Source organism: Phascolarctos cinereus, unplaced genomic scaffold (genome assembly GCF_003287225.1).
Source record: "Phascolarctos cinereus isolate Bilbo 61053 unplaced genomic scaffold, phaCin_HiC Scaffold_2;HRSCAF=192, whole genome shotgun sequence".
Lineage (NCBI taxonomy): Eukaryota > Metazoa > Chordata > Mammalia > Diprotodontia > Phascolarctidae > Phascolarctos > Phascolarctos cinereus.
The window spans coordinates 131,684,453-131,707,358 of NW_027555625.1; the positions used below are offsets into that span (position 1 = coordinate 131,684,453).

The following is a 22,906-nucleotide window of genomic DNA, read 5'->3' on the forward strand; positions in this document are numbered from 1 at the left end:
TCAAGCAAGAAAATGGACACAAAATACTTTGCATATCTTAAAGCACTATATAAATGTGAGCCATCCTCATTATGGTGGCATATACATTGTTAGAGAAGAGGATCTTTGTGTATTAATTTTTAAAATGTTTTATTTTTTTCCTAAATAAATATGAATTCTTGCAAGTACTCTTTCAGTTTTATGATGCAATATGAAAAATTTATTTTTGCTTTTTTGGTTTAGTTAAATTTTCAGGCTTGCAAAATAACATAAAAACTTTCCTCCTTATGTTGCTTTTAGAGGTTCCAGAAACTTTAGTAGTTGCAGTGCAGATGACTTTGAGAATTTAACATTAAATAAAGGAGGAACCTGTCTACTTAATATTCCAAAACCTGATGAAGCCTACAGTACCCCTTACTGTGGTAATAAAATAATAGATTTTGGGGAAGAATGTGACTGTGGGTCTCCAAAGGTCAGTAATTATTATTACAATTTTTGAATTCTGCTTTTTTAATTTTCATTTTGAACTTAAATACATAAAGACAAAAAAGGAACATTTTCAGCACAGCATAAGAAGTGGATTCACTATAAAACCATGAATTTACATTTCACACTGTTTAATTGTTTTTAAAAACTATGTATTAAGTACTATACATTACTTTTAAAGCTACTCAGCTTTCTATGTTTCCTTCTAAATTTTCTTTTATTCTCTGTTGTGCACTTTTAATATCCCTCCCCCCCCTGCCCTAGAGACGACCACCATTAGACACAGATATCTGTGTGTGTGTGTAAAACCATACTATACATACATACTTCTATTTATCTGTTCTTGCCCTGGAGGCAGACAGAATCTTTCTTCATAGGTCCTTTGTAGTTGATTTGAATATTTATAATACTCAAAATGACTTAGTTGTTCAAAATTGTTCCTAGAACAATATTGCTGTTACTGGGTACAACATTCTCTTGGTTCTGCTCATTTTGCTCTTCATTATTTCATGCAAGTCTTTCCATGTTTTTCTAAAATCAATAAGCTCATCATTTCCTACAGCACAGTAATATTCTGTCATGATCATATACCACAGCTTATTTAGCTGTTCTGCAATTGCCAGGCATCCCCACGATTTCCAGTTCTTTGACACCACAAAGAGAGCTGCTATAAATATATCTGTGTATAGGTTCTTTTCCTTTTTCCCTAAAAAACTTGGGAAACAAAACTAGTAGTAGTATTGCTAGGTCAAAGGTTATAGACAGTTTAATAACTCTTTAGGCATAATTCTAGATTGCTTTCAGAATGGTTGGATTAATTCACAGTTCCACCAATATTGAATTAGCATCCCAGTTTTTTTCCATATCCCCTCCAACATTTATCACTTTCCTCTTCGTCATTTTAGTCAATCTAATAGATATAAAATGGTATCTCACGGTTGTTTTAATATTTATTAATCAGTAACGATATAGAGCATTTTTTCATATGACTATAAATTGTTTTGATTTCTTTATTGGCAAACGGCTTGTTCATATCGTTTGACCTTTATCAATTGGGGAATGGCTTGCATATCTAAATAGCTTTCACAAAGTTCTTTATGTATTTGAGATATGAGACCTTTATCTGAGAAATTGTCTATAAATATTTTTTCCCGATTTTCTGCTTTCCTTCTGATCTTGGCTACATTGGTTTTATTTGTACAAAACTTTTTTAATTTAATGGAATTAAAATCATCCATTTTATACATCATAATGCTCTCTAACTCTTGTTTATTTATTAATTGTTCGCTTATCCATAAGTCTGATAGGAAATAGGTTTCACATTTTTCTAATTTTCTTGAGACATCTCCCTGTCATGTATCCATTTTGACCTTGTCTTGGTAAATGGTAAACATTGGTCTATGCCCAATTTCTGCCAGATGGCTTTTCTAACAATTTTTACAAAATAATGAATTCTTATTCCCAAAACTTAAGTCTTTACCCTTGTCAGACACAAGGTTACTATAATCATTTGCTGCTGTGTATTTTATGTGTTCTCTGTTCCACTGATCTACCTTTCTGTTTCTTAGCCAGTACCAGATAGTTTTGATAATTACTACTTTATGATGTAGTTTAAGATTTGGAACTGCTAAACTTCCTTCCTTTACATTTTTTTTCCATTAGTTTCTTTGATACTCTTGACCTTTTGTTCTTGTGAATGAGTTTTGTTATTATTTTTTCTAACTCATTAAAATATTTTTTTTGGTAATTGGGATAGCATTGAATAAATTTTGTTTAGGTAAAATTGTCATTTTTATTATATTGGCCCTGCTTATCCATGAGCTATTAGTATTTCTCCAATTATTTAAAATATGATTTTATTTGTATAAAAAGTTTTTTATAATTTTGTTCATACAGTTCCTGAGTTTGTTTTGGTATAATCTGAGGTATTTTATACTGTCTAGAATTATTTTAAATGAGGTTATCTCTAACTATCTCTCCTTGCAGGGTTTTGTTGGTGATATGTAGGTGTGCTGATGATTTATGTGGGCTTTATGTTCTGCTACTTTGCTAAAATTATAATTATTTCAGCTAACTTTTTAGTTCAGTCTTCAGGATTTTCCAAGTATATCATCATATCACTTGCACAAAGAGGTAATTTTATTACCTCATTGCTCATTCTGATTCTTTCAATTTCTTTTTCTTATTGTTATTGGTAGGATTTCTAACACAGTGTTGAATAATACTGGTAAAAATGGGCATCCTTATTTCATTTCTGATCTTACTGGGAAGACTTCTAGCTTATCCCCATTGCAAATAATACTTGTTGATAGTTTTAGGTAAATGCTTCTTATTAATTTAAGGAAAAATCCTTTTATACCTATACCTTCAAATGTTTTTAATAGGAATGAGTGTTGTACTTTATCAAGAGCTTTTTCTGCATCTATTGATATAATCAAAAGGTTTTTTTTTAACTTTTATTATTGATAAAATCAATTATGTTGATAGTTTTCCTTATGTTAAACCATCCTCCATTTCTGTCATAAATCCTACTTGGTCACAGTGTACAATCTTTATAATATATTGTAATCTCCTAGCTAGTATTTTATTTAGTATTTTTGCATCTATATTCATTAATGAAATTGGTCTGTAGTTTTCTTTCTCTCTTTTTACTCTTCCTGATTTAGGTAACAGTACCATATTTGTTTTCTAAAAAGGAGTATGGTAGGACCCCTTCTTTACCTATTAGTCCACATAATTTACTTAATATTGGAATTAGTTGGTCTTTAAATGTTTGATAGAATTCATTTGTAAATGCAGTCCTCATGCTTTTTTGCTTTTTTTCATGGGAAACAGATAACTTGTCTTTTATTGTGTACATTTTGAAGTAATTTCCCAATTTCCGGTTTCACAGAAAACATTAAGTATACTCAGCTTAACATATATGTTGTAAACCTACTCTGCTCCCTAAATAAGACAAATCATTCCAACAATTTATCCAGGAGGTCACTGCATCTGACATCCTCCAAAGACATGCAGATGGATATGATAGACAGATTGCCCCCCATCTGCACCTTCATTGATGACCATTCAGTATCCTCTCTTCAGACCCAGGTCAGCTGCACATTTCTTGCCAACAATCATTAAGTGTCCAAGAAGATTTTCATCATCTTCTTCTGCAACAGATATCTGGGTAATGGGTTTCTTAGGTATCACCAGGAAATGAGCTGGGGCTTGTGGGGAAACATCATCGAAAGCAAGACACCAGTCATCCTCAAAAATGATTTTGGCCGGGATTTCCTTGCGAATTATTTTCCCAAAGATGGTGTCTCCCCTGGGCGGGGCAGTCTGTGCTTTGCTGATCTCATCTGCCATCGTGGCGGCTCCTGTAGCCGGCTCCTGCCACTGCCCGCTACAGCCTCCACAGCCTCACCCGGGTGCCTCTCATGCTTTTTTCTTAAGAAGCTTATTTATAGCCTATTCAAGTTCTTTTTCTTTTTCTAAAATACATTTATTTAGTAATTTTTTTCCTCTTCTGTTAATCAAGGCAGTTTATATTTTTGCAAATATTCTTCCATTTCACTTAAATTTTAAATTTATTGGTATATGATTAGGCAAAATAACTCCTTATAATTGCTTTGATTTCATCTTTTTATTTTTAATACCAGTGACTTGGTTTTCTTCTCTTTTTCTTAATCATATTAACCTATTGTTTATCTTCTTTTTTTCATAAAACCAACTCCTAGTTTTATTTATTAATTCAATGGTTTTCTTACACTTAGTTTTATTAATGTCACTTTTAATTTTTAGGATTTCCAGTAGTGTTTAGTTGAGGATTTTTAGTTTGTTACTTTTCCAGTTTTTTTTTTTAATTCTGTAGACAGTTCATTGGTCTGCTCGTTCTGTAATTTATTGATGTAGGCATTTAGAGATATAATTTTTCCTCTGATTACTGCTTTTGCTGTATCCCATATGTTGTCTCATTGTCATTCTTTCTAATGATTGTTTTTGTGATTTGTTCTTTAACCCACTCCTTTAAAATTAGATTGTTTAGTCTCCATTTGGTTTTTTGTTCTGTGTTTGCATGGTCTCTTATTAAATTTAATTTTTATGCTTTGTGATCTGAAAGGTATGCATTTAATATTTCTGCGTTTCTACATTTAACTATAAAATTTTTGTGCCCAGATATGTGGTCAGTCTTTGAAAGGTACCATGTACCACTGAGAAAAAGCTGTATTCATTTCTGTTCCCATTCAGTTATCTCCAGATATCTATCATATTTAACTTATCTAAGATTTTATTCATCTCCTTCTTTACCATTTTTTTCCCTTAGTTTTGTGTAATTCTGAGAGGGGAAAATTGAAGCCCCTCCAGATGACTTTTTGTGCTAATTTTGGGGATAGAAAATTTCATTTACTGTAGGTTTTTTCTTTGATATCTTGACCATTATTCAGTCTGATGCAGACTTCAGAAATTTGCTGGTTTAGGTATGGGCGAACTAGCCAGCCTCTATATTGATCTCTGAAGCCAGCCGCTTTCCTCTTTAAGCCACCTTTCATAAAGTTGTCAAAGTGACACTTCTAAAGCTCAGGTCTGACTATGTTACTCCTTGCCAAAAAGTGACAGCAGCTTCCTATTGATCCTAAGATAAAATACAAAAAGAAAAAATTGAGGAAAAGGCATTTCTGCCTGCTGAAGATGCAAATAAATATCCTTGAAGGGCAACCACATATTAAGCCATGAATGAGTTTCCTACATCCTTCTCACATGAGATAACACCTGAGAACAGATGTGGAAGAGGAGGAAAGTGAGCCAGGGCATAGCAACTCATTCCCAAAAATGAGTCAAAAGCAAGATGAGGAATATGGAGGAGTTCATTAAGAAGCTAGACATGTAGAAAGGTCACAGGAAAGTCACTTTGAGGATACAGGGAAGCTGCGTATACAGTAGGGATTAGCTACTAATTGGGGTTACTTTTGAGGAATTTGAAGATGTTTAGTACCAGTGGTGAAGCTGGTGATGCCCTGGTTATAGATACTAATATGACATTTGTGATTTTACAGTATTGTATGCCTGTAGAACATAAGTTAAATCCAAGTGGTTGGAAATAGTTTCTGTCCTAATAATATTTAATTTGGTCAGGTTAGGGGGATGAAAATTGTCATTTCAGTAAAGTATCTATTTATTCTCTTCAAGATAGATATCAATAGTCAGTGTTGACACTGTTATCCTACCTCTTTACTGACAGCCAATTTATATCACCTACAGGAATGTGAATTGGACCCTTGCTGTGAGTCAAGTACTTGTAAACTTAAATCAGGTGCTGAATGTGCATATGGTGACTGTTGTAAAAACTGTCGGGTAAGGAAGCTTTCTTGGTTGAAAAATAAAAATATCAATCCTTTACCTTCTGAAATATCTAGTAAAGAAGTACTTATTTTGTTGGGTGATTAGGGAAAATAGCTTTATTGGGTTCTAATGTGTTGTATGTTTGTGGCATTGAAGAAAATTCTACCACTGCAGATGCCGGTATATTTGATCAGTCATTCAACAAACATTCATTGAGTACCTAAAAACTGTGGTTCTAACTACTTTGAAGCCTCTTTTCAGCCACTTTTACTGCAGAGGTGAAAGGGAACACATAGTATAGAGTGACTGTTTTAGAGTGTTTTAATTTAATGAGTTGCTGTGATATGATAATTTATCGCTTAGTTCCCAGTCTATATGATATCTTTCATATACTGGCCTAGGCTGGTCTTTGGTAAGTAGACTCAGTCTTCCACCAGGACTGCACGTAAAATCTTTCCAACAAAGTAGATCTTCCCAGAATAGGCATTTCCCCCAGCATATCTAGGGTTACCTTTATGCCATGATGGAATGACTTTGTTGAGTTGTTGCATAAGATGTGTCAAACTTTGGTTTACTTACTAAAATTGAGCGAATATTCTTGTTTGATTTGAGTTTTGTTTCTTCAGTTCCTTCCAGGAGGTACTCTATGCCGACAAAGTACCAATGAGTGTGATCTCCCAGAGTATTGCAATGGCTCATCTCAGTTCTGTCAGCTAGATGTTTGTATTCAAAATGGACACCCATGCCACAACAATAAAGCTTATTGTTACAATGGCATGTGTCAATTTTATGATGCTCAGTGTCAAGTCATCTTTGACTCAAGTAAGACTTAACTAGAAAATATTTCAAGTAGTTTGATTTTTTAAAGATGTGTTTAATTTGTCAAGCTAAAATAGTTCTAATTTTAATTTTGTTAAAATTCTGTGGTGTGAAGATGTATAACTCTCATTTGCTTGTGCTTATGCAATTCTTCTGTTGAAGTGTTATCATCATATGCTCAGCTACCTAGGTTCTATAGTGATAAACTCCATGGGAATATGTATCTAGTTAGCAGTTCACGTGAGCCAAAAAATGCTCACTGCACTTCAGGAACTCACTAAACATCCAGTCTTGGTGTTCCTTTTACTAAGGTATTTTATGTAATGTAAGATTGTAGTGTTTGCTTTTATTTAAAAACGTTGGGTGTGTAAGACATGTGGCATCGTGGGTAAAGAGCCAGTCTTGGAGTCAGGAAGACATGGGTTTAAGTCCTCCCTCTGTCTCTCTTTTTACCCTTGGAAAGTCATTTATCTTCTCACTTTCCCAGTCAACTCTAAGACAAAGGCTCTTAACCTGGCATTGGCGCATAGATTTCAGGGGTTTGTGAACTTGGATGGGGGAAAAAAAATCACATCTTTGCTTAAATATAATTGATTTCCTTTGTTATTCCATGTATTTTGTTTTAAGTATTTAAAAACAGTTCTGAGGGGTCCATAGGTCTCACCACGCTGCTAGAAGGGTCCATGGTGCACAAAAAGTTGAGAACACCTGGTATAAGACTGTAAGTTACAGAACAATTTCTAGTCTTCATTGGCAGAAGGGTTTGCTCACTGGGAATCATCTATAGCAATGAATTCTACCAAATGCCAAATTGCAAGGCATAAATCTACAGAATAATTAGTTCCTCACATATACTTCATGCCAATGGCAAGTAGTTTAGCTACTGTTAGACGGGTAATATTGTCTTTTAGGATAATGAAGTCATAACAGTTAAGCTAGTCCTTTCCATTTTTCTCAAGTATGAGAAGGTCTCTTTAAAGTCTATTTAGACCTTGATGTGACTATTAATATCCATTGATTGAGTTATGAATTTGGTAACCATTTGAAATTAGTTTATATTTTATTACAGCAGCATCTACATAAATTTGGAAATGAGCAATACATATATATGTAAAGCATTATATATTCACTTTACAGAAGCTGTGTTTGCTTATTTATAGATCTGGATGTATATTCTTAATCTTGTAGTTACTCCATGGCCCACCAAGAATCCTGTACTCATTGGTTGGGAGACATTTGGTTGGGCTATCTCTGGTCACAGATAATTCCTCAGAGTCAAAGATAACACCAGGGTTTTCAACACAGAAGAATGAGTGGAATGGATAGTTAAAAAAAAAAAAGACAAATAGGTTAGAGAAGTCATGCTGCTGGCGGCCTTTGTGTTACAGTGGAAAGAGCATTCACTCTGGGATCAGAGGACCTGTGTTCAAATTCTGTTCTTACCTTTACTATAAATCATTTAACCTTCCTGGGACTCGTTTTCCTTATCTGTCCGATGAGAGGGTTGGGATGACAGTAATCTCTGAGGACCCTTCCAGTTCTAGAGCTGTGATTCTATAATCTATAAAATCCTTTTCTGTAAACATGAACATGTTTAAGAATAAAAGGGTACATATTAATTAAATACTATCTAGGTTTACATGTTAACTGTAAGACAGACTATTTGAAGCAAATTATAAAGAAATACTACTACTACTAAGCACAGACTGATATTATGTATTATTAAAGTTAATCCTGGTTTGTTAGTCTACTCTGGCTATTTTATGGGGTCAGAGACCTTCAGGTTGTGACCCTCAGGTTTTCCTAGCAACCTAGCTTTGACATAAAGCAGAAACTGTCAGAACTCATTACTGAATGTTCCGTCTAACTGTGCAGTTTGCAAACCATCCAGGCCTGCCTGTCTTGTGCAACTCTGATGTGTGTCCTAGAAGAATTTTGCCACAAAGGGTTCATCCAGAGTGCTAGAGGCCCTCTTCAGTTTTCCCTGACACCACAAGGGTACTAGTGGAATACTTTGTCCACTTGTCTTCTCTCCTCGTGTGACTGAATGGTCTACTTCTTTTGATTATATTACTTGATGACATGTTCTATTTCTGTTCTTTTTCGAAGTTTCTTACCTGTTACACGCTGTGATGGATTCATTTAAGGAAGTTCCCTTTGTTGCAAGTCCTACCTGGAAGATTATCTTGGTACTTTTTTGGTTTTTCTCCACGAAAAAAGAAAAATGAAATAAATTTTATTAAAACCCAAAATACAGTTTCTCCTTGGAAACCTTCTAGGTAAAATTTGCAACAAAATGAGTTCTTGTAGTTAGCCCTAATGTGCCTTTTCACCATACCACTGAAATCCTTTTTTTTTTCTTTCTTTTTTGGTCAGAAGAGCAAAGCTCTCACTTCTGGTTCTTCTGCTCTCTTTCTATTTTCACTTCTCTTTTGTGAAGATGAGTTCCTAGAGAACTTATGGCTGACATGTATGAAGCTCAGTTAATAAGATATGACACAGAAAAATAGGGGTTGGGCATGTTTTGACATGTCTGAACATTACTTTTTTGTAAATGCAATTTAAACTCTCTATCTTTGCTGGAATGGGCCATCCGTTTTGAGCTTTCCCAGCTAAGATCAAGGAGCTTTACTTATGCCCTCAGCATTTAGCGTGGAACTCTAGCTCTTGTCGTGGATTCTTATACTCTTCATTGATGAGAGTTCACTGTATCTTGGTGTGTCCCAAGATTCCTCGCAATGTACTGTAGCCATCTTCATGTCCTGCTGCCTTGAACATTACACCTCCTTTCCACCTCTTGCTCTGGGAACATTAAGTAAATCAATACTGCCATTCCTGGAAAGGATGTTTCAATCAATTGCCTTATGATTCTACTTAACATCTTTTTTTCTTTTTTAAAGAATTTTCCAAATCAAAACATCCTTTCCCAACCAGCATTTCTCCTCTATAGGTGTTATCTTCCTCTTGCCTTCTGTGTTTGAATCCCAAGTGCTTAGTAAGCACTTAATAAATGCTTTTTAATTATTCAGAGAGCTCTCTCTTCTCTACATCTCAAAACCTTTTGGGTTATGATCCCTTATTCTTTCTTCCTAAAAGAGGAGAAATACCTGAATCTGATGAAGAGATGGCCTTTCTTCTCACCAGTCATTTACTTATATCCTCAGTACTACCTACTCTTTCCTGTTTCTCTGGCAGATTGCCCCCACAATCATTCCCCCCACCCCTACTTAGTAATTTTAAATCTGTCCCTAATATCTTATTCCCTGCTGCCCACAAACTCCCAGGTTTTCCCCATCCTTAAAAAACAAATCAAAAATCCCTCATTCAATCTTACCATCTCATAAAGCAATGGTCCTATATTGCTTCTCCTTTTCACAGTCACTCTCCTAGAAAAAGATATATGCGCTCATTGCCTTTACTTTCTCTTCTCTTAATCCTTTGTAAATCTGGCTTGTGACTTTGTAAGTCAAGTGAAGTCACTAATGATCTCTTAATTGCCAAATCTCAGTTCTCATCCTTCTTGACTTCTCTGTAGCATTTGACATACTTGATCACTCTTTCCTCCTTGATACTTTTCTCTGAGTTTTTGTGGCACTCTCCTTTTGCTTCTCCTCTGTCCTGGATGACCAGTCCTCAGGCTTTTTTGCTGGACTATCATTTGTATTTTTCCCTCTAACTGGATATACCCTGGGGATGTCTGGGAACTTTGGATCTTCTTTTCTCTACACTTTCTCTCTTGGAAATCCCATTGGCTCTCATAAGTTCAGTAATCAACTGTGCAAGTGATTCCCATATCTAGGCAGCTAGGTGGTGCATTGGATAGAGTGTTGGGCCTGAAGTCAGGAAGACTCGTCTTTATGAGTTCAAATCTGACCTCAGACACTTACTAGCTGTGTAACCCTGAACAAACCCTGTTTGCCTTAGTTTTCTCATCTGTAAAATGAGCCAGAGAAAGAAATGGCTAGCTACTACAGTATCTTTGCCAAGAAAACCCGAAATGGAGTCACAGAGAGTCAGACACACCCATAGCTATATATTCAGCCTTTCTCTGTCTCCAGAGCTCCAATCCAGCATCATCTATGGAATATTTCAAACTGGATGCATCTCAAAAACACACCATGTCCAAAATCATTCATTATCTTTCCTCCCCCAAAACACTGCTATTCTAGACAATCCCTATTGGAGATGCTACCATCTTTTCAGGGACCTATGTTTATAACCTCAGTGTCTTCCTTGCTCCTTCATTCATACTCTCATTCTCTGCACACCACCTTTGTGCAGAAGCCATTCTGGGCATTAGGGGAATAACAAAAGATTAAATGAAATAGCAGGCCTTATTCTCATGAAGCACACATTTTGTACAAAATGTGAGACATAGCTCAAATTAATATCATGCAAAATGATTTATAAAGGTTTAAGAGAAGCACAAAGTGAGTACAATTTGGGACCTTAGGGAAGGGGCTGGTTATAAGGCACACCACTTTTGTAGAAGGCAATTGTGCAAGTTTAATTCAGTTTAACAAACATTTGCTAAATGTTTGTTATGCAAGGTACCATGATAATCTCTGCAAATATAAAAATGAAAATTGACAGTCCTTACACTTACGGAGGGCATCTAGGTGGCACGGTGGGTAGAGTGCTGAGCCTGGAGTCAGGAAGACTTATCTTCCTGACTTTAAATCCAGAATCAGACAGTTACTAGGTATGTGACCCTGGGCAAGTCACTTAATCCTGTTTGCCTTAGTTTCCTCATCTTTGAAATGAGCTGGAAAAGGAAGTGGTAAACCCTCTAGTATCTTTGCCAGGAAAACCCCAAATGTGCAGTCATGAAGATTTGGATGCGACTGAAAAACAACTGAACAGCACTTAAGTAATTAACAGTCAGATAAGGGAAGAACAAACCTATACACAAATTTAGTATGATACAAGCTACAATGGCATTTGGACAAAATACTTTTAAAAATTTTGAGGAGGGAAAGATACTTTAAGCTGGAGGAAATCAGGAAAGCCTTCATGGGGGAGAGAAAGAACTTTCAGTGAGGCTATGAAGGAAAAGAGGGACTTCAAAAAGTAGGAGTGTGGTGGTGCAATCACCAGATGTAGGGTTCTGTTCTGTTTTTTTTTTCCCATTAATTTATTTATTTTAAAAAATTAATTTATTTGGAATTATCAACAATCACTTCCATAAGCTTTTGAGTTTTAAATTTTTCTCCCCCTCCCTCCTCACCTTACTCCCCAAGATGGCATACAATCTGATATGGGCTATACATATCCATCCCTATTAAACATATTTTCATATTAGTGATGTTGCAATTAAGAATTAGAACCAATAGGGGGAACTACAAGAAAGAGGAAACAAAACACAGCAGAAGAAAAAAAATAGCAAATGGTATGCTTCGATTTGCATTCAAACTCCATAGTTCTTTCTCTGGATGTGGATAGCATTTTCTATCATGAGGCCTTTGGAGATGTCTTAGATCCTTGTGTACTGAGAAGGATTAAGTCTATCAATATTAGTCATTGCACAATGTGGCTGTTCCTGTGTTCAATGTTCTCATAGTTCTGCTCACTTCACTCAGCATCAGACCATACAAGTCTTTCCAGGTTTTTCTGAAGTCAGCCTCTTCATCATTTCTTATAGCACAACAGTATTCCATTACATTCATATACCACAACTTGTTCAGCCATTCCCCAATTGATGGGCATCCTCTCAATTTCCGATTCTTTGCCACCACAAAAAGAGTTGCTATCAGTATTTTTGTACATGTTAGTCCTTTTCCCATTTGTATGATCTCTTTGGGATATAGCCTTAGAAGTACTATTGCTGGGTCAAAGGGTATGCATATTTGTATAGCCCTTTGGGCATAGTTAAAATGGCTCTCCAAAATGGTTGGATCATTTCACAACTCCACCAACAATGCATTAGTATTCCAATTTTCCCACATCTTCTCCAACATTTATCATTTTCCTGTTTTACAACTTGGCCAATCTGATAGGTGTGATGTGGTACCTCAGAATTGTTTTGATTTGCATTTCTCTAATCAATAGTGATTTAGAGCATTTTTTCATATGACTATAGATGCCTTTAATTTCTTCATCTGAGAACTGCCTGTTCATCATATCTTTTGACCATTTATCAATTGGGGAATGACTTGTATTCTTATAAATTTGACTTAATTCTCTATATATTTTAGAAATGAGGCCCTTATCAGAGAGACTGGTTGTAAAAATTCTTTCCCAGTTTTCTACTTTCCTTCTATTCTTGGTTGCATTGGCTTTGTTTGTGCAAAAACTTTTCAGTTTAATGTAATGTTCTCTATCTCTTGTTTGGTCACGAATTCGTCTGTTCTCCATAGATCTGATAGTTAAACTATTCCTTGCTCCTCCAGTTTGCTTATAGTATCAGCCTTTATATCTAAATCACGAACCCATTTTGACTTTATTTTGATATATGGTGTGAGATTTTGATCTGTGCCTAGTTTCTGCCATACTCTTTTCCAGTTTTCCCAGCAGTTTTTCTCAGAGTGAGTTCTTATCCCAGAACCTGGAGTCTTTGGGTTTATCAAATAGTAGATTACTGTAGTCATTTACTACTGTGTTTTGTATGCCTAATCTATTCCACCGATCCACCACTCTGTTTCTTAGCCAGTACCAAGTAGTTTTCATGATTGCTGCTTTATAATACAATTTAAGATCTGGAACGGCTCTAACTATTCTTTAAAAGTTTGATAGAATTCTCCTGTGAATTCATCAGGACCAAGACTCTTCCCCCTTTGGTAGTTACTTTAGAACTAGATCCGTTTCCTTTTCTGAGATTGGGTTTTTTAAGATCTTTATCTTGTCTTATAATAGTTTGGATATTTTATGTTTTTGAAAGTATTCTCTATTTCTTTTGTGTTCTCAGTTTTGTTAGTAGCATATGTTCTAATGATAATTTTTAAAAATTTCTTCTGATTTTATTGTAGTTTTACCTTGTTCATTTGTGATTTTATTGATTGTGTTTTTTGGATCTCTTTTTAATCAGATGAGCTGTGGGTTTATTAATTTAATTAGTGTATTCAAAGAACTAACTTTTAGTTTTATTTATCATTTCTTTGGTTTTATTTCCAATTTATCTATTCCCCCTCCAATTGTCAACATCTTCTCTTTTGTGCTTATTTTAGGTTTGTTTATTTGTTGACTTTCTAATTTTTTAAATGCATATTTAGTTCACTAACCTTTTTTTTTAAATTATCTTGTTAATGTATGTTTGTAAGGATGTAAGTTTTCCCTTGAGTACTACTTTAGCTGCATCCCAGGAATTTTAGTATGTTGTTTCATCATTATTATTTTTACATAGTTATTGTTTTTCTGATTTGTTCTTTGATCCACTCATTATTTATAATATCATGGTTGTCTTCATTTTGGTCTATCTTGTTCATAGTTCCTGAGCCAAATACTATTTTTTATTGTTTTATGGTCTGTAAAGGATCTGCCTTTTTATATTTATTTACAATATCTCTGTACATGCTCAGTTTTTGGAAAAGTTTCATGTGGTGCTGAGAAATGTGTATTTTTTTCCCCATTCCCTTTATTAATTGGGGTGCTAAAGCATTTGGAATATATAAGTTTATTACTAATATTGGTTTGCTTTCTATGTTTCCTTTCAGCATAATATAATTTCCTTGTTTATCTCTTTTTAATTTTTGAATATTTATTTTTGCTTTGTCAGATAACATGATTGCAACTCCTGCTCCATATCCCATAAGTTTTATTTTGCATCTCTTTGTTTTTTAAATTTTTTGTTGTAAGCAACAGATTATACGGTTTTGTTTTATTATCAAATCTGTCACTTTTTCATTTTATTGGATTGTTTTATCCATTCACATTTAAAGTTATGAGATATTTTCTTTCATCTGTCTCTAATGTTGGATTTTTTTTTAAGTTATGATTTTCCCCCCACTTCTGCTACACAGTACTATGTTCCTGCAGTTACTTTACCTTAATCTTTTCTTTAAGGTGTCCTTCTTCCCCCTGGCTCTCTTCCCCTCACTCTTGATCCACTATTTATACTTGTTACCCTTTTCCCTTTAAGGGTTTGCTTATTAGTTCCTTTTTCTCTCCATTTCTTCTTTAATCCATAAACATTAATTGAGTTTTTATTATGCAGCGGGTATTCTGCTAAGCACTGAGGATCTAAATATAAAAGCTAAATTATTCCTCCCTTAAAGGAGCTTTTATTTTCTTGGAGAGCCTTACATTCTGGGAAAATGAATCCCGTTTAGGAGGTATTGAGTTTGAGCCTTGATATCAAAGTAGGATGCATTTGGCAGGCAGTTAGGAAATGGGGAAGTGAGGCACTTAGATTCCAGGGAAAGCTCATTTCTTGGTTAACACCACTTTTTTCTTGAATTTCAGAAGCAAAAGCTGCTCCAAAGGATTGTTTTATTGAAGTAAACTCTAAAGGAGACAGATTTGGCAACTGTGGTTACCATGGCAATGGATACAGAAAATGTTCCGCTGGGTAAGTAGAGGTGAAGAAATGATGGAATGTGGAAGATCTTAAAGCTCAAGATCATATGCCAGAAGAACCTTATTAAAAATGTGCTTTTAAAATTTTACTCCTCTGTCCACCCCACTCTACTGTCTGGCTTCTTAACTTTCTGTAACTGTATTTACAGATGATATCGGTCCTAAAAGAAATTTAAAACGGAATTGGCATATCCTTCCTTGCACATAGTAGAAGTCTGTAATTATAATTTTTGCTGAATTGATTGAAGTAACAATAAGCATCATGTTCACAGGGTATATGGCACTCAGAGAATAGAATATCTCCCTGTCTTCTGTCAGGTGGAAGTGACTTCATAGACCAGCTAGTCCAGCCAATAACTGAACAGGAATGCCCTTCAATAACATCTTAATAAGTAGTCATCCCACCTGAGTCTAAACGACCTCCCATTAGGGGGTTCTCACTAATGTCCTGAGGCAATACAAACCCCTTTTGGATAACTCTAATTATTAGATTTTCCATATCTAAATCTTTGGCTCTGCAATTTCCACTCACCTGTTGCTTGTGGTTCTTTTGGGGGGGGGGGAGGGCTTAGCAGAATAAGTGCAGTCCTTCTACTTGACAACTATTTGAAGACAGAGGTTATTTCCCAAGTAAGTCTTTTCCTTCTCAGGATACACATCACTATTGACCTCAACTGACTTTTCTAAAACACGATATTGAAAACTAAACTCAATTTCTCATCGCTTCTCTTTTGGAAAATGAAATGAGTAAAGATTTAATTAAGAAATCCTTGTAAACTCCCTTTGTAGTAGAGAGGAGGCAGTATGGTACAATGGAAAGAACCCCTTCCTGGCACTCGAGGAATTCAGTTCAAAGCCCAGCACAGGTTTATATTTATTGCACATGCAATCATGGGAAAGTCACTTAACATTTCTAGGCTTTAGTTTCCTCACATATAAAATGAAGGGGTTGGAATAGATAATTTCTGATCTACCTTCCAGTTCTGATTCTGTGATATCTTTTTGAAGTGTATAAAGAAATTATCTCTGATTTGAAGTCTTTGATTTTATCCAGATCAGGTTCTAAATCTTCTTACATAAGTGATTCTGCTTCTGTGAATCAGTATTATCTCAAATCTTCATCCAGCCTGTCCGCTACCCTAGATTTGTCCTGCCTTGCCTTACTTGTATCTGTGCCTCTTTCTTTCATGCTCATCTTTATTTGGCTACCATTGTAGTTGCCATCAGGTGTATTTTTAAAAAATTATTTATGAGCATTTTTCTCTCCCCCCTCAATAAATAAAATAAAGAGAAAACCCTCGTAACAAATATGCCTAATCAAACAAAGCACATTTTCTATCATTGACCATGTTGAAAAATGTCTGTTTACATTACGTATTCTGAGTCCATCACCTCTGTTTAATGAGCTTCATCTTAGGGCCTCCAGAGTCATCTTTTGTCGGGCAGCACAATGATCAAGTTCTGATGCCTTTCGAAGTTCTTTTTCTTTATCGTGTTGTTAGAGTGTAAATTTTTCTGGTTCTTCTCACTTCAGTGAGAATTTCCCCTGAAATTGTCTATGTAATCTTTCCTCATGGCACAGTAGTGTAGTATTCTATTGCATTCGTAGACCATAATTTGTTTAGCCTTTCCCCAGTAAATGGGCACCCCTTAGTTTCTTGTTTTTTGATAGTACAGAAAGAGATGCTATAAACATTTTTGTACATACAGGGTCCTTTTCCTTTTTTCTTTGATCCCTTTGGAGTATATTCCTAGTAGTCACATCACTGAATTTTTAAAAAATATGTACATCTTGCTGACTTTTATAATCAGTTCCAAGTTGCTTTCCAGAATGGCTAGACCAACTCACAGTTCAACTAACAGTGCTTTAGTGTGCCTGTTTTCCTACAGCCTCCAACATTTGTCATTTTGCTTTTTCCTCAATCTCCATCTGATGATGACATATCAAAGAAGGAGTTTTGTAGAAGAATTGGTACCCTATACAGGAGAAATATTAGGAGGGCCCAGCATTCTGAAAGTCTGTGCCAGTGGAATACAAGTTCTCCTACCAAGTTGGAAAGTTCTCAAGTGTAGGCGAATGATGGATTATATCTCATCTGATGACCAGCCTAGCTACATAGAGACATATATCACCAGATTGCTTCCAGGGTGATGCAGTTTTCATCAAAACCAATTTCAAAGACTTTGTAATAAGACTGCAACCCAGTGAAATTACTGGTCAGTCTGCCAAAGAGCTTTAATTTCTATAAAGAGCTGATTGAACTTAGATTCTGCTGAGCCAGTGGGTGAGCAATTAAGTGACTTCAGGTGTAGGAATCATAGTGATGCATGGACAGGGAGTTAATCTAGCCATTGCCTCTATAGTACTAATTCAGTACTCAAGATTTCTTCTTTTAGCTCCAGAGAACCCTAACACTACAGTTCAAAAAACTGGATTTCATTTATTTTATATATATATTTGTAAAGTGCTTAGCACAGTTTGGCTCATAGTAGATGCTTAATAAATGCTTGTTCCCTTCCCCCTTATTCCACATCATCAATATAATTTCTAAGGCAATTTGCTTAAATTTTTTGCTATATTGTAAAAACCGATGGAGGGCAGCTAGGTGGCACAGTGGATAGAGTACCAGGCCTGGAGTCAGGAAGACTAATTTTCCTGAGTTCAAATCTAGCCTCAGACGCAGACCCTGGGCAGGTCACTCCCCCCTGCTTGCTTCAGTTTTATCATCTATAAAATGAACTGGAGAAGGAAATGACAAACCACTCCACTATATTTGCCAAGAACACCCCAAATGTTGAGTGAAAAATTGAACACAACTGAAACATTTGAATATAAAAATGAGATAGAAATATCTGTCACCTTGTGGATCACTGGCCTGGGAATTACAAGACCTAGGTCTTTTTTTTTGGCTCAGCTACTAACTTACTGAGGTCACTTTGTCACTCTTAAAACCTTTAGGTCTCAAGTTCCTTATCTGCAAAATGAGCTTCTGAAATAGGCATTATCTGTGTTTTGCTATGATCCTCAGGAATTAAAACTTTTTGTTGGAATGGAATCTTATTATAGTAAGTAAATGTTTTTCCAACTCCATTTTTCTCTTCTTAGTAATTGTAGTAATAACAACAACAGTAATAATGATAGCTAGCATATAAAGTGCTTTAAGGTTTGCAAAGCGCTTTCTCTATGTTATTCGGTCCTTTAGCTGTCAGTATTTTTGACTATGGCGTGGCCACAGGATACATTGAGGCTGTCAGTTTATGATTGGTAACCAAAATACCCAACACTTGTGTCAGCCTCACACGTAGGCTTTTCAGAATCACACTCTCTTACACATTTGTGTTTCTGAGCACAGGCCAGCAGAGGCCACAGGTACTTTGGCCATCTATTCCTTTTCCCTTCTGTGGTGCAAGGACAATGTCAGAGAGAGTAGCAAATGCATGCTGCATCACTTTGGAGAAGGAAGGGATATCAGTAGTCACTTCCTAGTCCACTTCCTTCATTTTATAGTGATGAAACTGAAGGCCAGAAGGCTTATTTGTCTGATAGCAAGGATGTAATAAAAGATAAACAAATCAAGTTGACTTACTCTCTCTGACGTATATTCTGGAGTACTGTCTCTAGTTTATGAAACAACAGTTTAGAACCAGCAAGAAAGGTAGAGTGCCACAAAAATTTGCGAAATACTATAGCAAGTGAGAACAATGGTCTTGTCTAATAAACTCTATGACATCTATCCTGGGGAATGTTTTGTGGGAAAACTGGTTGGTAATTTCACTTGACTATCCCCGCAGAAGTTAGTGACATATCCTAACTTCCGAAACTTCCCTTAGTAATGAGCAGTGGTTCTACTCATGGATGTATATAAGTTCTTCTACCTATGTTTTTTCTGATTCTTCTCTATGAAGTATTTTTCCCCCCATTTTTAGTTTGTTTTGAGATTCTCACATGCAAACCTAGAGTTCTATAGATCCACAAATTCCTTAGAGGAGACCAAAAAGCCCCGGGGTGTATGTTGTGGGTACAATTCTTATGGATTTTTCCCTTCTCTAGAATTACCCAGAGGTCCTGGTTTTGACCTGAGTTCAGTGACTTGGTTCTCTTTCCAAGGTCACCCTGGAACTGATTAGAGAATCAGAACCTAAATCTGTGTGTTGGCAGTATTCAATAATAACCCGAGAAATATGCGAGGAAATAAAAATATTAAGTTTTATATGAATATAACAGAATGCGGAAATAAGGGAAAATAATTCATGCCAGCCCACAAGATTGTAGAACAGAAAAAGGAAGCAGTAGAATTGATAAATTGTAGGATTGCGTGACAGGCAACATCTGGATGTTGTTGAAAACAGAATGTCTTCAGGATAAGGAAGAGGACTTGCAGCAATATTATTTCAACTAGAGAACAATGTTTGCTGAAGAGAAGAAGCCAGAGTTGTTTGATCAAGGGTATAAATTAAGGCAATTAGGGGAAGTTTGTGGTCTGTCACAGGCTGTCTGCGTGCATGTATTCATGCCACTGCATACGACAATCAATAAACTTCTCATTAACATGAGATAGTTCTGCCTTCTAATTTTTGACACCCGACAATCGTGGTAACGAGGAGGAGATTCCTTCAGTGAATTGCGGGTGGACTGGAATCATCATGTAGAAAAGCAGCTGTTGCTAAAGCAGGTTGGGGCCAGCTAGGTGGGATGTCATAGTGCAGAGAGTCCCAGGCCCCCGAGTCAGGAAGACTTATTTTCCTGAGTTCAAATCTGGCCTCAGACACTTATCAGTTTCCTTATCTATAAAATGAGCTGAAGAAGGAAGTGACAAGCCACTCAGTATCTTCACCAAGAACACCCCAAATGGAGTCACAAAGAATTAGATATGACTGAAATGACTGGACAATAATTTGGTCCTGAAGTTTCTGTCTGAAGGTTCTTTACTGTTCTTCCTGTTCACCAGCCCCAGAAGAGGAATCTAAATGAGCTAAGTTCTGTTTAAGAGGCATATGAGCTGATTGTCATGTGGGGTCATGGGATGTAGACATCAACAATAAAGGAGTTCAAAGACTCCTCTAAAGGAAATTGTTATGGAACAAAAAAGAGCAAAAAAAAAACTATTGGTAACTTGAAGTATTAAGTGTTTTATTTGTGTTATGTTGAGTATATTCACATTGTCTGTTTTACATCTTGGGTGAATCCAAGCTGACTTTTCCCCATGGCCTGGTTAGGCAAAGGGAAGGGGGTTTAAAGAATGAGAACTTTTCTGCAGAACTTTCAAAGCCTTCAAAAAGAGATGTATTGCTAACTCTGACCAAGCTGGAGAGACAGATAAGGATATGAGAAACTTTGGAGAAGTGCTTGTTAGCAGTTTGAGATTGACAGTATTTTTATCTAGTCACAGCATTTACCAGATGGAAACTATAGAAATACATTTGCAATGTGGAATTATTTGAGGAAAGCATACCAAAAAAATTCTTTCCTTGAAGGACTGTTAGTCCTTCGATGAAGAATATGCCATTATAATTTTGTTACTACCTAACAGAGATTACGTTTGCAATTTCATTGTTTTAGAAGATCCTCATGGACCATTAAAGAGAGAGGTGAGAATACAAAACTGCCACATTAAATCTTTGGCAGTACACTAACTGAAAGTAGGAGCCTTATATTTTGAAGGTATGTCAGTAAATGGTCCTTGGGAAAATGGAGATTTTTAAAAATACCGTTTGTTATGTAGATCCAGAAATGACTGAATTTATTCCAGTTTCATTTTTAGTGAGATGCCTTCTGTTAGGATAGTTGTAATCTTTGACCCTACATATAAGTAATTTGTTATTAAGACAGTATTAGCTATTTGTTATTTGTTATTAAGACAGTTTTTTAGAAACTGCAGCAGTAAGTTTTGTTAAAAGTATAATTATATCAAAATTACTCTATACTGATCTTAAATGCAATCAGTATAGAATGTCAAAACTGATGAGATAAATGAAATGATTTTCTGTGGGAGATTCAGAGATATATTCAATTGAATTAATGTCATCTGACTGGCAATAAGTTTTGTTTCATGTTTTAAATCTGTGATATTGTATAGGTTATTGTGTTTCTAAATTTACTGTGAATTTTGGGAAACTGTTGTATACAAAATGCTGTAAAGAGGATAATGCAGTTGTATCACTTTTTTATTGTTGTTCGGTTGTTTCAGTCATATCTGCCTCTTTGTGACCCCATTTGATGTTTTCTTGGCAAAAATAGTGGAATGGTTTGCCATTTCCTTCTCCAGCTCTTTTTATAAATGAGAAAATTGAGGCAAACAGGGTTAAGTGACTTGCCTAGGGTCGCTTAGCTAAATGTCTGAGGCCAGATTTGCACTCAGGAAGAGAAATCTTCCTGACTTCAGGCCTGATACTATCCACCATGCCACATAGCTGCCCCTCAATGGTATCGTTAGAAATTTAATTCCTTTTGAAATGGATGCTGTGAAATTATTAATTATTATAGGATATTGTCATAATGCTAAAAACCTATCAAGCATTTTATTGAGTATATTTTGCTTTAAAAGAAAGAATGATAATTACTGTGTGAGAAGAGTAAAAAAAAAAAAAAGACCTTGTATAATCTCCATTTCTGTAACCTTTCCAGGTTCCTTGGGACCTTCTACTAGAGCAAGGTCATAAAATTTTATTGGCCGTCTGAAAAAACTTGCTAAATGTTGTGGAATCCTAAAATAATGAAATGGTTCACTGGGAACTTGGATCTCATCTTCTATCAGAAACATTCACCACCAGAGTGAAGTGGGGAGGGTTTAAGTTTGCGTACAGTATAGAACTGATTTTGTGATATGTGTGAAAATTGTGAAATTTTACCCAGAATAGTATATATTGAAGTTACATCTTGAGCCAATTTAGTCTCAATGAACTCTAGTCTTAATGATTTATTTTTGCCTTAGGGAGGGTTAATATACAGTATCTTAAATGATGGATATCTGTTAGTCTGCAGGCTTACAGTAAGTGGTCAGTGTTTTTCTGGGTTTTGAGTCAACTATCTTATATTCATTGTTTATATGGAATTCCAGAATATGATTATTTTTTAAATTTCATATTGATTTTCACACCAGTATGAATTTAAAGCTAGGGGAAAAAAAGAAAAGGATGTTGAATTTTTTTTTAAAGCCCAGTAAACTTTATTGTTGACTGTTAATATAACAACATGAGAGACATGATAATAACTGTACCTAGCCCTAAGCAATGAGTAGTGAAATTTGCTATTTGAGGTAAAACAAATGTCTTGGGACTGTAATTTGATTTGTTCTGAGTTTTGAATTTAGATATAATTGTCTGAATTATCATTGTCAGTAATCCACCATTTGAGAGAGAAATACTGTGAGCTACTTAAAGAGAGGGTGGTCTATGAACTGCTACGGTTGGATGTATATGCCTGGGAAGGTTGAGGGGATGACCATCCCAGGTAATGTCAGGGTTCTCTTGAGTCGGTTTACCCATTGTGTTATTTCCATTTTGAGCAGGAATGTTTACCACCTGGTTAAATCTGAACCTAGCTATGATATCCTTGAATAACGTGGCACTTTGCTGCATGATTGGCTATTCAGAAAAGTTGACTGTGATGCTTATCTGAAATCAGATAGAACCAAGGATATTTTATCCTGTTATATCTATGTTGTCACTCTGTGTTCCTAGGCTTAGACCTGAGGAGCAATTTTGATTTGTAACTATGTCCCTCTTTCTTCTTGTTGCAATGCTCTAGCCCCTCTGAAATGCAATAATGAGATCCAAGTATAAG

At 35.6% G+C, this 22,906-nt stretch overlaps 1 protein-coding gene and 1 pseudogene across 5 annotated transcripts in view; one reads left to right on the forward strand and one right to left on the reverse strand.

The window, feature by feature from the left end:
• Positions 1–22,906, forward strand: part of ADAM9 (ADAM metallopeptidase domain 9) — a 121,507-nt gene that overhangs the window by 53,669 nt on the left and 44,932 nt on the right. For all 5 annotated transcript variants that reach the window (XM_020985225.2, XM_078149594.1, XM_078149593.1 and 2 more), the window contains exons 12-15: positions 280–451; positions 5,713–5,805; positions 6,420–6,615; positions 15,010–15,115. In XM_020985225.2, coding sequence (XP_020840884.1) covers positions 280–451; positions 5,713–5,805; positions 6,420–6,615; positions 15,010–15,115 — 567 coding nt within the window. The remainder of the gene's footprint in view (positions 1–279; positions 452–5,712; positions 5,806–6,419; positions 6,616–15,009; positions 15,116–22,906) is intronic.
• Positions 3,330–3,819, reverse strand: LOC110207570 (adenosine 5'-monophosphoramidase HINT1 pseudogene; annotated as a pseudogene).